This window comes from the organism of the source record quoted next, unplaced genomic scaffold, assembly GCF_019419815.1.
Source record: "Pyrus x bretschneideri cultivar Hongxiangsu unplaced genomic scaffold, Pyrus_bretschneideri_v1 Contig3, whole genome shotgun sequence".
Lineage (NCBI taxonomy): Eukaryota > Viridiplantae > Streptophyta > Magnoliopsida > Rosales > Rosaceae > Pyrus > Pyrus x bretschneideri.
In genome coordinates this window covers 11,308,567-11,322,683 of record NW_025999612.1, presented here as the reverse complement: position 1 = coordinate 11,322,683, position 14,117 = coordinate 11,308,567, and the positions used below count along the sequence as shown (strand labels likewise).

General features: G+C 34.2%; 1 protein-coding gene across 2 annotated transcripts; it reads left to right on the top strand.

Moving 5' to 3' along the window:
• Positions 1-1,287: 1,287 nt before the first annotated feature.
• LOC103931363 (plant intracellular Ras-group-related LRR protein 7) lies at positions 1,288-5,257 on the top strand. 2 transcript variants are annotated; one of them, XM_009340832.3, is made up of 10 exons: positions 1,288-1,621; positions 2,253-2,322; positions 2,541-2,587; positions 3,195-3,303; positions 3,444-3,529; positions 3,728-3,818; positions 3,981-4,066; positions 4,151-4,237; positions 4,326-4,463; positions 4,929-5,257. In XM_009340832.3, exons 1-9 carry the CDS (start codon positions 1,523-1,525, stop codon positions 4,434-4,436), a joined length of 786 nt encoding a protein of 261 aa, XP_009339107.2. In that variant the 5' UTR covers positions 1,288-1,522; the 3' UTR covers positions 4,437-4,463; positions 4,929-5,257. The 2 variants fall into 2 exon arrangements, with proteins under 2 accessions (XP_009339107.2, XP_009339106.2); XM_009340831.3 differs by having other exon boundaries at positions 1,289-1,621; positions 4,922-5,257.
• Positions 5,258-14,117: the final 8,860 nt, after the last annotated feature.

The window sequence follows — 14,117 nt, the reverse complement described above, 5'->3', positions numbered from 1 at the left end:
ATTCAATTAGAATTTTAATTGATTATCTGAAATTTAAAATGTATTTAATTAGAATTTTAAGATAGTTTATTAAAATTCTTAGAAATCTGAATGTATTCAATTAGGATTTTAAAAAGTTTATAACATTTCAAGTGTATTTAATTAGAAATTGATTTTAAAGAATTTAATAAAGTTGAGGAATTAGAGGAAATTTAAGAAATTTTGTAGTGTATTTTAAGTATCCATAAATCTTACCTCTTCCCATGAGATTTTGAGGGAATTGAATCAAAATTTTATATGTAATCTCTACAAATCAATTAAACTCCATAAAAATCTATGAATTTATAAATCTATTAAAGTTTCTCAAATTCTCAATTGAATACATCATCCTTAATAAACAATTTCAACATAAATCCGATTTGATTCCGCCTTATTCCAATTCCTCACAAGGCGATAGAGGATGAAGAGTTTGTAAGTTTTAGTGAAGAGAATGTGAGTTTTAACGAAAAATCTACGGTACTTTTTACTTTAACGAAAAACTATATTTTTACACTAAAAAGTCAATTATGGTACTATTCACTTTACCTTTTATTTTATTCTTATTATTAAAATTCAAAATTTTCAAACATTTTTCATTAGTTTTCTCAAAAAAAATGTTATAAAAGAGCAAATATCATGGATAGCCTTTCAATGGGAATTGGAATCGGGCCGCCTGCTGTTTATCCCGTCTGGAAGTGGAAGTGTTCCAAGACCATCACCTTTTTTTTTAATTGATTTTTTTTTTAGTTTTTAATTATTCAAAAATAAAATTATTATTTTTATTTAAATATTTTTAATTCACAGATAATATTTAATTAGATTTGTGGAACCTAATTATGTATTACATAACAAAATTTTTAACGAAATTGTGACGAAAATACCACTTTGATTTGTAACGCTTATTTTCAATAACTACATTAATGAATTTGTAATTTCAAATATCTTCTGAATGGGATGAGTCAATTTTAAAAAGTATTTGTTATAAAAATCCTAAATTTTTTAAAACTCTAAGCCCAATCCGATATCCAAAGCCCAGAACTCCAAATTCGTTTGATCTAAAAAGTCCGATCCAACGTCGGTTCAAAAAACTCGCGCGAAGTCCGCCCCAAAAGCGCCAAACATTCCAAGGAGCAAAAGTCATGATCCCCTGCAGTAAAAACCGCACTAACCAATCGAACCCCCAATCAGCGTAAGCCACGTAGGAAAAAGACGCGGTTTTCGGGACCCAGAAAAATTGCAAAACCAGTCGTTGAAAACGACGACTGGACTGCTTCGTCTTCTTGGTCTCCATAGCTTCGAGCTTGACCCCCGACTAAACCTCTGCACAAATCTCATTTCTCTCACTCCCTCTGAATTTCGGAGACGAAATTCTCCGCGCAGAGAGGAAAATTCAGAGAATTTATATACATACGTATATATAAAGAAATAAATAAATAAATTTTTTTTCGAATTTTGTTGCTTTTTGTTTGGGGAAATTTTGTGAAATCAATTTGGTGGCCACGAGATGGGTTGCGCTACCAGCAAAAACGCGGATTCGAAAGCGAGCCGGACCGCTCGGTGGCGATCCACCGGCATTGTTGGCCTCCGCGACTCCAAATTGAAGGCAATTTCTCTCTCAATCTCTGTCTCCCAAAGCTTATATATGTGTGTGTATGTATATATCTTCGTGTGTGTATTGGTTGTATTTATTAGGGTGGTTGATTGAAAATTTGGTTATTTTTTGGATGATTGTTGTGGAGTTGAATAATTGGGTGTGAGATATTGGGGAGGTGGGTGGAATAAATTGATTAGTTTTGATTGTTTCATTTGGTAGCTGCTCATAATTTACATTTTCCCTGTGTCTTGTGATTACAAATTAAATACGAGAATCGTGATAAAGTTCAAATCTTTTTTTTTAAGGGTGCTGTTGATTGAGATGTTTTGGATGTGTTCTGGTTCAAATTTTAATTGAAGTCGAAAGAGAGCTTTGAGTTTATATGGAGATGTTTTCAGTTTTTGTTGTTGGTGTATTCGGTTCAAGCATCTGACACGGTTTCTCTCTAGTTCTTTGGTTTTGCGAGTGAAACAGTTATTTGACATTGTGATACATTCTGTATCGTGCATAGACACCTAGCTTCGGGTTCCATCTATGCCTTTTAGATAAACGCAAAGCACTACAAAGCTGGTGCTTTGCCTCATTTCATGTGTGTGTGTGTTCGATGCTATGTATTGATTGGTTGCTTTCTCTGGAACAGACATTTCCTGCTGAAGTTCTCGACCTGGACAGGTCCATACGTACTATTGATCTAACAAACAATAAAATAGGTAATGTTCTGTTCTCTGTGAGGCATATTATTCACAATTTAACAATGCAGTTTAATTTTTGGAAGGCATCTGATTTCCACTTAACCTTCTTTAACAAAAAGATTCAATGGGTTAACGTAAAGATAAAGGTTTTTTCATGGCTTGGTGTTCAAGGTTTCGATATTTTTAGAACTTAAGCATAAACATCTAGTAGTTTACTTCTGTATTTCTGCATGCAGTTGAAATTCCTATGGATATCAGCAAATTAGTAAACCTGCAGAAACTGGTAAGATTATGTATTTGTTTCTTGTACATGTACTATTTTTCTCATTTCTAAATTTATGATCTACAAGCAATTTGTCATACACAACGTTTTTAAGACTTTGACATTCGCCAGCTCTGTTGAACAAAAAACGATAAATAAATAGTGGCACAATTTTTGTAATGAAAATGGTGGTCCTCTTATTGAAGGTTGTAATCATGAGTGGACTGTTGGATGGGATTCAGTTCTTTCTAAATCTGATAATGAATTGCATAAGAGTATTCGGTTCAAAATATATGAACAAGAAATAGTATTCGATTCAAAAGTTTTTGTTTTATTTTTATAAACAACAAGAAGAAGAAAGCCTTATCCCACTAAGTGGGGTCGGCTATATGAATCCTAGAACTCCACTGCGCTTGATTTTGTGCTATGTCTTCCGTTAGATCCAAGTTTTTTCTTAGAGTCTCTTTCCAAATCATCCTATTTTATTTTCATAAACAAACAGCTAAAATAGTTCACATGAATTAAGTAATCTCTACATAAGGCAATTTGTTGATATAAGTGTACAATTATTCTTTCATACGTTTGGATGATCAGTTGACAGTTGAATTTGATTGCTCTATTTTTTCAGATATTAGCTCATAACCTCATTGACCGACTACCGATAAATTTGGCAAAACTAGAGTCCCTAAAAGTTATGACATTTGATGGAAATCGAGTTACGTCCTTGCCTGATGAATGTAATTCTCTTCTCTAAGTAAGATAATGTATGGGACCATTGTTTGTTCAACTGCATGGGACCATTGTTTCTTTCAAAGACTTAATCATGAGATGTCTCATGGGATGTCTAACTAACAAGATCTATGTTTCCGATTTCTAGTGGGACAGTTGGTCAGACTTGAGCAGTTATCCATCTCCGGAAATTCATTAGAGTCTTTGCCTGCGACTATTGGAAGCTTGCGGAATGTAAGTGCATTGGCATTTTCCACCTGCTTTTCTGTTTTGCTGTTCCTGCTTTAGGAATTTTATGTCCGAGTTAAATTTGCCAAAACATTGGAAAATGCATTAATGAGTATCTGAATTTCACTTTTACATTTTTTGAATATCAAATATTTAGCATTCCTTGTGAAAATCCAGGATCTAATAATGGATTATTTGATGCAGTTAAAGCTTTTAAATGTATCGAAGAACAAGTTAAAGTCTCTTCCGGAATCCATCGGAAGTTGCTTCTCTCTGGAAGAATTACAAGCTGATGGTATGTTTAAATTGTTGCGTTAGTCAGCTAATTGATGTCGGTTGTATGTGTTTTTTTTTTGTTCAATCTAAATAGGTTGATTGTTTCCTTCTCTATGTGGTTCTATGGTCGTAATTCTTTGATTTACCACTGACAGCTTCATGATTCTGCGTTGCGTTTCAGATAATTCAATAGACGAACTTCCTGAGTCAGTCTGCAACCTTATCCACGTAAAGTCGTTTTGCTTGGACAATAATAATGTGAAAAAGGTATAGTTTTTACCACTCACAAGTTTCGTTTTACTTACTTAACCACATAAAGAATGGCAAATTGATGTACTCCTTGTTTGACAGATACCCACTAATCTGTTGAAAGACTGTAAAGCGCTGCAGAATATTTCCCTCCATGGAAACCCTATTTCCATGGATCAGTTTCAGCAGGTATGCCACATTTTCCTATGTAGTGTTTTACTTCTATCCCTTTTTTCCCGCAATATATTTGAACATTTACCCTGTGATAAAAATCTAGATGGAAGGATTTCAAGAGTTTGAAGCGAGAAGGAAGAAGAAGTTTGACAAACAAATTCACTCAAATGTGATGATCAGTTCCAAAGGCCTTGATGAGGGTATCGATCTTTGAGAGTATGGCATTGACATTCCTGAAACAGTAAGTTCTGCACCAAAATATCATTGGAGTTCTAGTATCTGTACTAGCACAAAGATAGGAGTTGTTGGACGAGTTCTGATTCTTGGTTGTGGCCCTCTCATTACTGCTCCTCTGGTTTTGCCTACTATGCTGATATTTTTCAAACAAAATAAGCTTATTCAAGCTAAATTGTTCACCGTTCCCCCATACACATTAAGCTTTTACTGTCCTCATCGTGTTGTTCATGTGCTAGTTATCAGTATGACTAATTGACTGGAAAAGCTAAGTATCTGGTGCTATCTTAAAACAAATTGATAGTTACGTGCTAAGAAATGAGATTTGCATGTCTGTTAGTCTTCGAATTCCCCAACTTCAAGACCTCTTTTCGTGTAGTTTTTCGCTTATAATAGCATGTCCATTCGACATATTTCTTCTTGCTTATAACGACTTGCATTTAACTTGTTTTTGTAACGGATCAGATGACAGATTCTAACGAGAGCCAAAGCCATTCCAATGCAAATGAGGGGGGGTTTCTTCGCTGCTGCAAATTCGTACGAGCGTTCTTGTAGCTTCGGATGGCCATCGTTGGGACGCCCTTGTTTTTTGTGATCAGTCTTGTCAGATACAAAATAAAACGTATCTAAACTCGATTCTGTTGGATTGTACACTTTGATGCTGTTTTCTTTAGTACTTGCCAGACTTTGGAAAACTTGTATATGAAAGGGTTTGATTACATGTACACATTTGAACTGTAAAATGTTTCATCTGTTGATACAACATGGGGAAAGTGAATATAATGAGAACATTGAATCCAATCTATTTTTCTTTTCTTTTCTTAATATAATGTTATTCTACATTACGGATTTATCATTTATTTGACGTAACATTTTTGAGTCCTAGAGACTCCGATCATACCATCAAATAAATGAATTCCAATCTATTCAAGTGGATTATCAAAATAATGGTACTTAAGATTCATATTATAACTCCAATTAGCAAGGTCGTCCACCACAAAGTTCTTCTCCTGGTTGACGTGAACCAACTCTCAATCTGCTATGCCGACCATAATTTTTTGCACTGATCAATAATGTTAGCAAGAGAATAAAAGTTGGTATTAGTTACACTGTTAATTAAATTAACCACTATAACCGCTTCCATCTCTACACAAAGGCTTAAAATACTTTTGTCTACTGCAAGCTGTAGACCAAAATAAAGCTCCCAAATTTCAGCATCACCTGTAATTTGCCCAAGTTGACCGAAAGCTTGATATCAAATCCACTGTAATCATCTCAATATCGGTGTGAGTTGAATTTTAGACATTCTCAAACAAAGTGAAGATCGTGTGCTGCTAGACCTACCTTAACATGTGTATCTAAAATAAATCATTAATAACAACGATTTCACTTGTCTTTACCGAAATTTTTCTCTCATGTAAATTTAATGAGTTATGTTTACACATTCGTCAACTTATTATTTAAACGTATTTTCATTTCTGAACCCAATTCAATATGAAAACATTTGAGAGAATGGTAACAAGAAATCCACAATTAATCAAATCAAAATCCCAAACTAAATCGTCTAATTAAATGGCAAAAATCCTCGTTTCTAAAAGACAAAATGACAAAACATTCATTACCATTTCGTCATTGTCTGAATTGTCATCCTATCCACCGATAAAATCCACCCAATATGCAACCGAAAAAGAGAATAAAACATTTTTTATTGTACCAAAAACACGATTTGGTATACTAAATATTATAATATAAGTGTTGAATACATAGAAAAAACATATCAATCATTCGTATCATGACATTTATGTAACAGACCGTGTTCTGATACTAAAAGTTTTCTCGAAGCCAAGAGACAAATATCAAGCACAGCTGTTCAGAAGCCACTTTCCTCTAACAACACGCCATGTGTCAATCACTAGTCTCTTCCCACACTACGAGCGGTTTTCTCCGTAATTACGATCCCATACGTGTCTTTTTTTGTTATTTTCGTTCTTGGACAAGCCACTTACAAAAAAGCCCCCTTTTCTCCAATCGCCGCCCCTTTTATCGACCTCGACCATTTCTTCCGCCCGATTCCATCTCCATTTTTTGTCTCGATCCAGAAATTGATCTCAGATTCGATCAATTCGTTTTCTCCTTTGTCAATCGATCCCAATTTTATCTTGATCCGTGTTCCCTATCTAATTCTAGGGTTAGGGTTTCAAGAAATGTTTGATCTTCTTCTTCATTTGTAGATCTGACTAAACTTTTATCGGATTAGTGTTTTTTCACTTCCCGCTGTAATATTTTTTCCAATTTTTTTAAATTTGGTCGAATTCTTTTCGTTGTTTAGGTTTTCTGATTTTTGGGTTTCGATCCATAGATCTATAATTCTATGAGGTTTTTTTTATAGCCCATCAACTGTATTTGTCTACAGAGCTGGATACAATTTTGGGGATTTCATAAAGAATTCAAGATCTAGGGTTAGGGTTTTTAATTTGGGGCTTTTCTTGATTTTGTGAAATTAGGTTGAGGAAAAGTTAGATTGATTCGATTAAGCTCAGTTTTCCCTTTGGGTGCATATCAATCAAAGCTCCTATCTTCCAATTCAGCGATTTGCTTTATTTCTCGAAGATTTTTTCCTGAGGTATAAACCGAGCTCTTTTGTTAATTTATGATGAAATTATTAATTTTTGCATGAAAAATAAATATAATAAATAAGTAAGAGAAGTGTTATTAACATTTCAAAAATCTCATTTTACACTCCTCACAAATGTATTTTTCTTTACAAATATAGAAAGTTTAAAATATAGAATAAGACTTTTAGAATGTTAATAACAATTCCGACAAGTAAAATCATTTCTTGCTAAATTATGTGATGCGATATGGACACCTTGTTTCTAGCTAAAAGGAGCACCTGTTTTTAACTAAAAGAGGCACCTTGATTTTTAGCTAAAAAGGGCACCCTTTGATTAGAAATAAAGCGGCATGTCATATTTACCAAATTGCCCTCCTGTACTATTAGTGATGTCTGTCCCTTTTATGTGGAGGGTGCTCAAATAATTGGCCCCACAACACCCGATATCAATTATAATTGTAATTTTCTTATGGAAAAAAAAAAATTTGATGGACTTGTAGTTATATGATGTAATGTTGTGATTAAGACGTTAACTAACATGGGGAACTATAGTGTCATTGATTGGGGAAACAAATGACTTTCAGAAGTAACCATTCTTAGCAGGAAAATTTACACGTTTGAGGTATTTATGTATGTTTGTTGCATTCAGTATTGTTTAATTTACGTACGTTGTTGCTTTGAACTATTAAAGTTGTGTTTATGCGAGTCGAAGCAAGTTGATATAACGTGGACTTGTGATTGTGATGGTATTTGATATGTTTTGGATGTGTAAGAAGGTGTAAAATTCTTTTAGGCATTTCATTTGCATTTTATCTGAACGTTTCTTGTCTCGTTCCTGCAGTTTAATATGGTACAGAAACGATCACATGATGATGATGAGGAAATATTTGTTTCTTTCAAGCACCCAAGACAAGTGGGACATCATAAGGACCTTGACTCAATCCGAGGATATTTGTTCTGTACTTTTGGATCACCCTCCTCGGAAGTCTGCCGCCATTGGACCAGAGCATCAAGCTGATGTTCCAGTGTGGGGTGCATAAGGAATCCATAATCGTTCTCTCGAGGATGAGAAACGACTAATGGGGACTTGTGTAATTCCAATGGAGTAGGATTCTCTTCCTTCTTATTTTCATTCCTTTCTCTTCCCTCCTCTCACATATTGTTTTTTATCTTATTGTCTCTATAAAAATATTAATCAATATAAGATGTTGACGTGACTTAACATAACTGTTCAAATAGAAGGGGAGAAAGATTAGAAAGGGAGATAATCCTCTGCCGATTCGAATGCCTGATTCTGATTTATTGGGAGATGAAAGCTCGCCGTCCCTGTAACATAGTGAAATAGAAGGTAATTTGTTGTTTAGGTCTCTATTTTATTAGCTGGTGTGGAAATGGAAAATTCCCTTCATACCTTCATTAGGAGATCCAGAATTGTCATCTTTGTAGGGTTGTCCTGAAAATATACCGATAATGTAAGCGTAACGGTGGTCTTCATAGTAAGATAACGCGATGTAGTTTTGAATTATCTTCGTAAATTGACTGTTGTAGTAGTTTTGAAGATGAAAAGCAACACCTTAAAGCTGTAGTTTAAATTAGTTGGTCAAGGCAATGTATTCATCCCATTTGACACGAACTCAAACCCTACTCTACGACTACATAGATTAAAGTGGTTTGTAACGTGATAACATTGTCTGGAAAAAGTTAACAGTGGATGCGATCAGTCAAAATGATTTATGACTGCTGGCAGCAGAACAGTGCTGCACTATGGAACATGAATATGTTCTCGGATAAAAGCATAGAATGTTTCAATTTCTTGTGCTAATTATTTGAAAATTTGACAACTCCTTAAATCCGTTCATACCTCAGATTTATGAAGGCTGGTTATAAATTTTACTTACTGGCCAAGACCATCTAAAGAAGTAAAGTTATCTCGTTGATTATCGATTGCGAATACGATCGCTACTTAGAAATTCTTTGTGCAACACACAGTCGCTATTTAAAAAGATGAATTTTGCATTGACACCTTAAATCCCAGATCAATTTATGGTGGAATGGTAAGCAATTTTTGTCAAAATCTAACAAGCAAAGCTATTATGACTTGTGAGAAATGCTATGGAATAGACTCTCCGTCATCTCATTTTTTTTACTCAATATTTTATAACATTGACACAATTCTCGTGCCAAAAAAATAAGACAGATAGAATTCTAATTTTGAGAATCTTCTTAACATTTCTTATGTCTTATTATATGAGCTAATCTTTGATTCCATAACCCACATGGCTTTGGATAAGGACGGAATATGCGGTGCAGCAATTAAATACTCTGCAGTACACTAAACCAGTAGACCCATTGCTTAGTGAGCTGAAAAGCAACAAATAAAAATGGTTAAGAACTTAACACTGAATAGGTGCTAAACCCAAAGCAGAAAGAAACCTCTTCCAACCAGAAGATTTAGCAAGGTACGAGGAGGGTCCCACAAGACAATTTTAATTTTTCGCTGACACCTTTCTGTTATAAATAACGGAAAATATCAGTAAATTATAATATTAATGTAAATACAGAATTCTTACGTAGTTTAGATATAAGTTTTTTAAATTCATCGAAGACTTCTGTATAGGGTATAGGTCTCAAGCTTTCACCTTACTGTTTGCTACAACTTTCTTTGCTTTATGTTTGCCATAGCCGTAAGATTATAGTTGTTGTCTATGTCACTTTTGTCTATACAAATGAGTTATATTGTAATTATGAAGAGACGTAGAAATACTGACTTTGTTTTCTTTACAAACAACAAACAAGATCAGAAATAGAAATTAATAGTACAAGTTTCCATCGTTTCTCTTCTTCAACATTCACAGTCTAACACAATTAAAAAAAAAAAAATAGTATAACACATTACTCCCATTTTACCATGATTCCTTAAATGTTGTTATATATTCTATCTCGTTTTAAAGTCAAATATTTGACTGATTTGAGTATTCCTTAAGCATTGCTGGTGAGTGCTTTCTCACTAACACATGCAGCATTATTACTCTTGAAGAAACATATGCATCTTTATGCATTGGTCCATGAATATATCTATATCTATCTATCTATCTATCTATCTATACACACACACACACACACACATACACACACACAAACAAGCTAGTGGATTTTGTAGTTGCTTCATAATATACACTCACACACTCATATATCACTACGTAAAATATATATAAGAAAAAAAAGATAAAACAAATCTGGTTGAGATTGCAGACTTTTTTTTAGCAGATGCACTCAATTTTAGTTTAATCTGTCACCGTGAAGCTAATTAATCTGTTAATAATTGTGATTAATTAATAGCATTCGAGTGAACAAGCCCCAACTGCTAAGACTACTAGCTTAATTATGACTTAGTTAAAGCTTAATATGCTTATAACTAATGCAACTTTTGGACCATTTTATATCCATGGCTATGATGACTTCTAATCTTTTTCATTTTAGAGATTCCAACTGTGAACCTATTGCAATTCAAACCGTCTTTCTTACTGTAAATAAGTTTGTGATTGTCAAGTTCTGGTTGACGTAAAACGTTGTGATGAATGATTCAGCACCTTTTGGTTCAATTTAGCACAAAAGAGTTAATTGTAGTAATGGAAACTGAAATATATCCCAAGTTGAATTTTCATCCTTAGGGCCGGTATCCAACTACAAATATTTGTCATTTAACTATGTGGAGTTCATGTGAATAAAGTGGGCAGTTCAACAACTAGTGGCGACTGGACTTAAATTACAAGCCTCCTAAGAACAAAAATCAAGATGTGGCTGCCAGAAGAGATACAACTCCATGCACTTTTTCTATCATAACTCATCAAAAGTCCCTAGTGAAATCCTCCAAGCGCATAACCACAATAGCAACATGTCATGTTTAGTTTATTAGGTGAGGTAGACCGGAATTCCAAAGCATTGCAACATCCCACCTAGCTAGATGTTGGGTTGAGATCACCAAACTTGTGTATGGATATCCCGACCACGCACTATTCGTAAATAAGCTCATACGAAAGCATGAGATTCTCTGTATTTTGGGTTGATCCGACCCCACAATGTTCCACCTGGTGAACTGCCCTAGCTAGCCAAACATTATCGTTAAAGTTTTTCTTTGAATAGTGAGGAGTGTATATGATTTTTAGAATAGAATACAAGTGGGTAATGTGTCAAAAAATGAAAGTAACTCAATGTGCAGTCTCTCCCATGATGGTTTAAAAGATTTGGTGTTGGATGGTGAGGAAATAGGGGATGGAAAGAAGGAAGGAAGCTTAAGAAAAGCATAAAGAGCCAAAGTGGGGGTATCTTCTTATCTTATTAGCCTCTTACAACACATTACAAGGCATGGCAGAAAACAAGGAGTGGCCTGTGGCCATCCTTTCATTTGAAGAAGTCATGCTAGTCAAGTTGAGCATCACTTTTGGAGGGCCATCTCTCTTGACTCTCAAGTGAAGTTTTTTGTGGGCTACCATACATATCTCACATACATTTTTACGCATACATGTTGTACCTAAACGCGTGCATGTATATGTACACTTGCACGTAAAAGATACGGTATGATCTCCATACTTGTTCGTATATGTCTATAATACGACATCTCGTGGATCCTTTAAAATACAATTGGAGAGAAAAGAAATGTAGGGTTTACAGCTAAACATTGTACTAAATACTAATTAAAGAGCTGGCAAAACGGGCACAAGGGAAGGGGAGTTATGCAGTTAACTGTGGTTAAGGGTTTGCTAATAAGACATTCAAATTACGATTAGAGCAATGAAAGCCGGCTGACTCCTCCATCACCAATAGAGGCCGGCCAGCACCGGTAGTTTGGCCATGCTAGCTGCCCCATTTCTGACTTTGATGTAGGGCTGCACCTACAACCCTAGACATGCAGCATGTATCATGGGGTTAGGTTCTTTTAACTGATTAATCAAGAAGATCGACGTCTGTTAACAATCAAAACATGGCCCTTAAGCTAGTTACTTTTGTTTCGTTAAAATTTAAATTCGATACTGTTTAGGGATGATCGTTTCTTTCTAATCATCGCTACGAGAGATTGGAACGTGGGACCTTTTTTGACATTGAAAACAGAGTTACCATTAAATTATACTAAAAATTAGTTGGTTAGGTTAGTAAGCTAAAAACTAAGTGGTTAGGTTAGCATGTACATTATACATTATATATCTGATATTATATGTTGGATTGTTCTTCTAATACTGTACATATTCACAGATCTTTATAGCCTATTTGACCTCTAAATATAAGTAATATATATTTTGATCAAGTGGCATGTGAGCAGGACATCCAAATATATCCACTTAATTAAGTTTTCACAAAAAGGACATACTATATTTGGTACTGGAACAGTATAAGATTCTAGCTGCTCCCATTCTTTATACTTAGTGTTCAAAATTTAGTGCATGCATGTATCAAAGGAGAAATATTTCAATGTGCCAGAAACACGACTTGGTATACTAAGTGTCATAATATAAGTGATTGGATTTTTTTTTTTTTCACGTATCCAACCACTTGTATCATAACACTTGGTGTGCCTGTTTATTGAAATTGTTGATGGAATAATTTAAATTAAAACCTTTCCTCTGCATTAAAGGAACTGAATCTTAGAGGCACTTGCATTTCATATTCTATGGAAAATTAAGTGATTTCTTATGTAGTTTTTCATTTGTTTAAAAGATATATAGCTTCCAGTAGAAAGAAATCTGATATGGTTTTATGCATATACGAAAAGTGTTGGTGCCAGATATGCTTGTGGTGCAAGTTATATGGTAAAATATGATCAGAATTACCTCAGTTATCAGAGATCACGGTTAACAAACTCTTGTGGTTTTCCAGAAATATTTCCAGAAATATTTCATAGGTTACCTAAAAAATAAAAAATTGCTGCATCCATGGTAAGACTAACTAAGGTTAATCATTTGATCATTTCTGGCCATTGGGATAAAGTTGGTAACCGAACAATATTATTAATATTGTTGATACTTTAATTTTACAATTACCGATATGTGGCCGATCTAGCTATATCAATACTTCCCCGACAAATTCGACGGAACTCTTAAACAACTGCAATTAACCATTGCAAAGATGAACTGAATTATAGTATATAACCATCTTATCAAACTCACATAAAGAGTAGGGAGTGTGGAATGCTATGCTTTGTTTGAAACTGAAGGAAACTGGATAGATGGGACCGACCATGAAAATTAAATCTTGAAGTTATTTAAAGTTTATAATTAAAAATGCTATTCATACCATGTTTTTGTGCTACATTTTCATACCATCTTAGTGACATCTGATGTGGACAACCACATTATTTGAAAGATTAGCAAAACCCAAGGAAATGAAGGAGAAAAACTCCTCGTATATCATAATCATTATTTAATTAACTAGTTTTTCTTAATTATTAGTTTATTAAATAATGAACTAAGTTTAAAATCTGATTAATTTAAATGATGTAACTGTCCACATCAAATGTCACCTAAGATAGTATGAAATTGTGATACAAAAATATGGTATGAATAACATTACTCTTAATTAATTAAGCAAGATGAGGAAAAATAGAGAAAGAAGAGAGTCCAAAAGAATAACGGCCCGAGAGTGGGGCCCCATTACTTGGTAGGTAACAAAGGAAAGAATAGTTAAGGAAGAGGGCAGTTAATTTTAAGTAGGGCAACCGTTTGTAAAATGTCAATTTATTTTATGCATATGAATATCTAAACAATTTTTGATGCAATTGGTTTCTATTAAAAACGGATTTTAAAGATAATTAAAATCATCAATTGTTTCAAGTTATGCAATTTAAATGTTAAGATTATACTAATTACAATTAATAGAAGAATCGGCTGCATGTACGAAATATGTATTTTTCTTTTTAAGTAGAGGTTCTTGAACCATAGGATGCTCACATGGGAATCTCGGCCGTCGGATTTCGAGTTGGCGTAGGATCCTCAGTTGAGTACACGTGCTACTATCTTTCCTCTCTATTACCTCACTTTAATCTTTGCTTCCGTG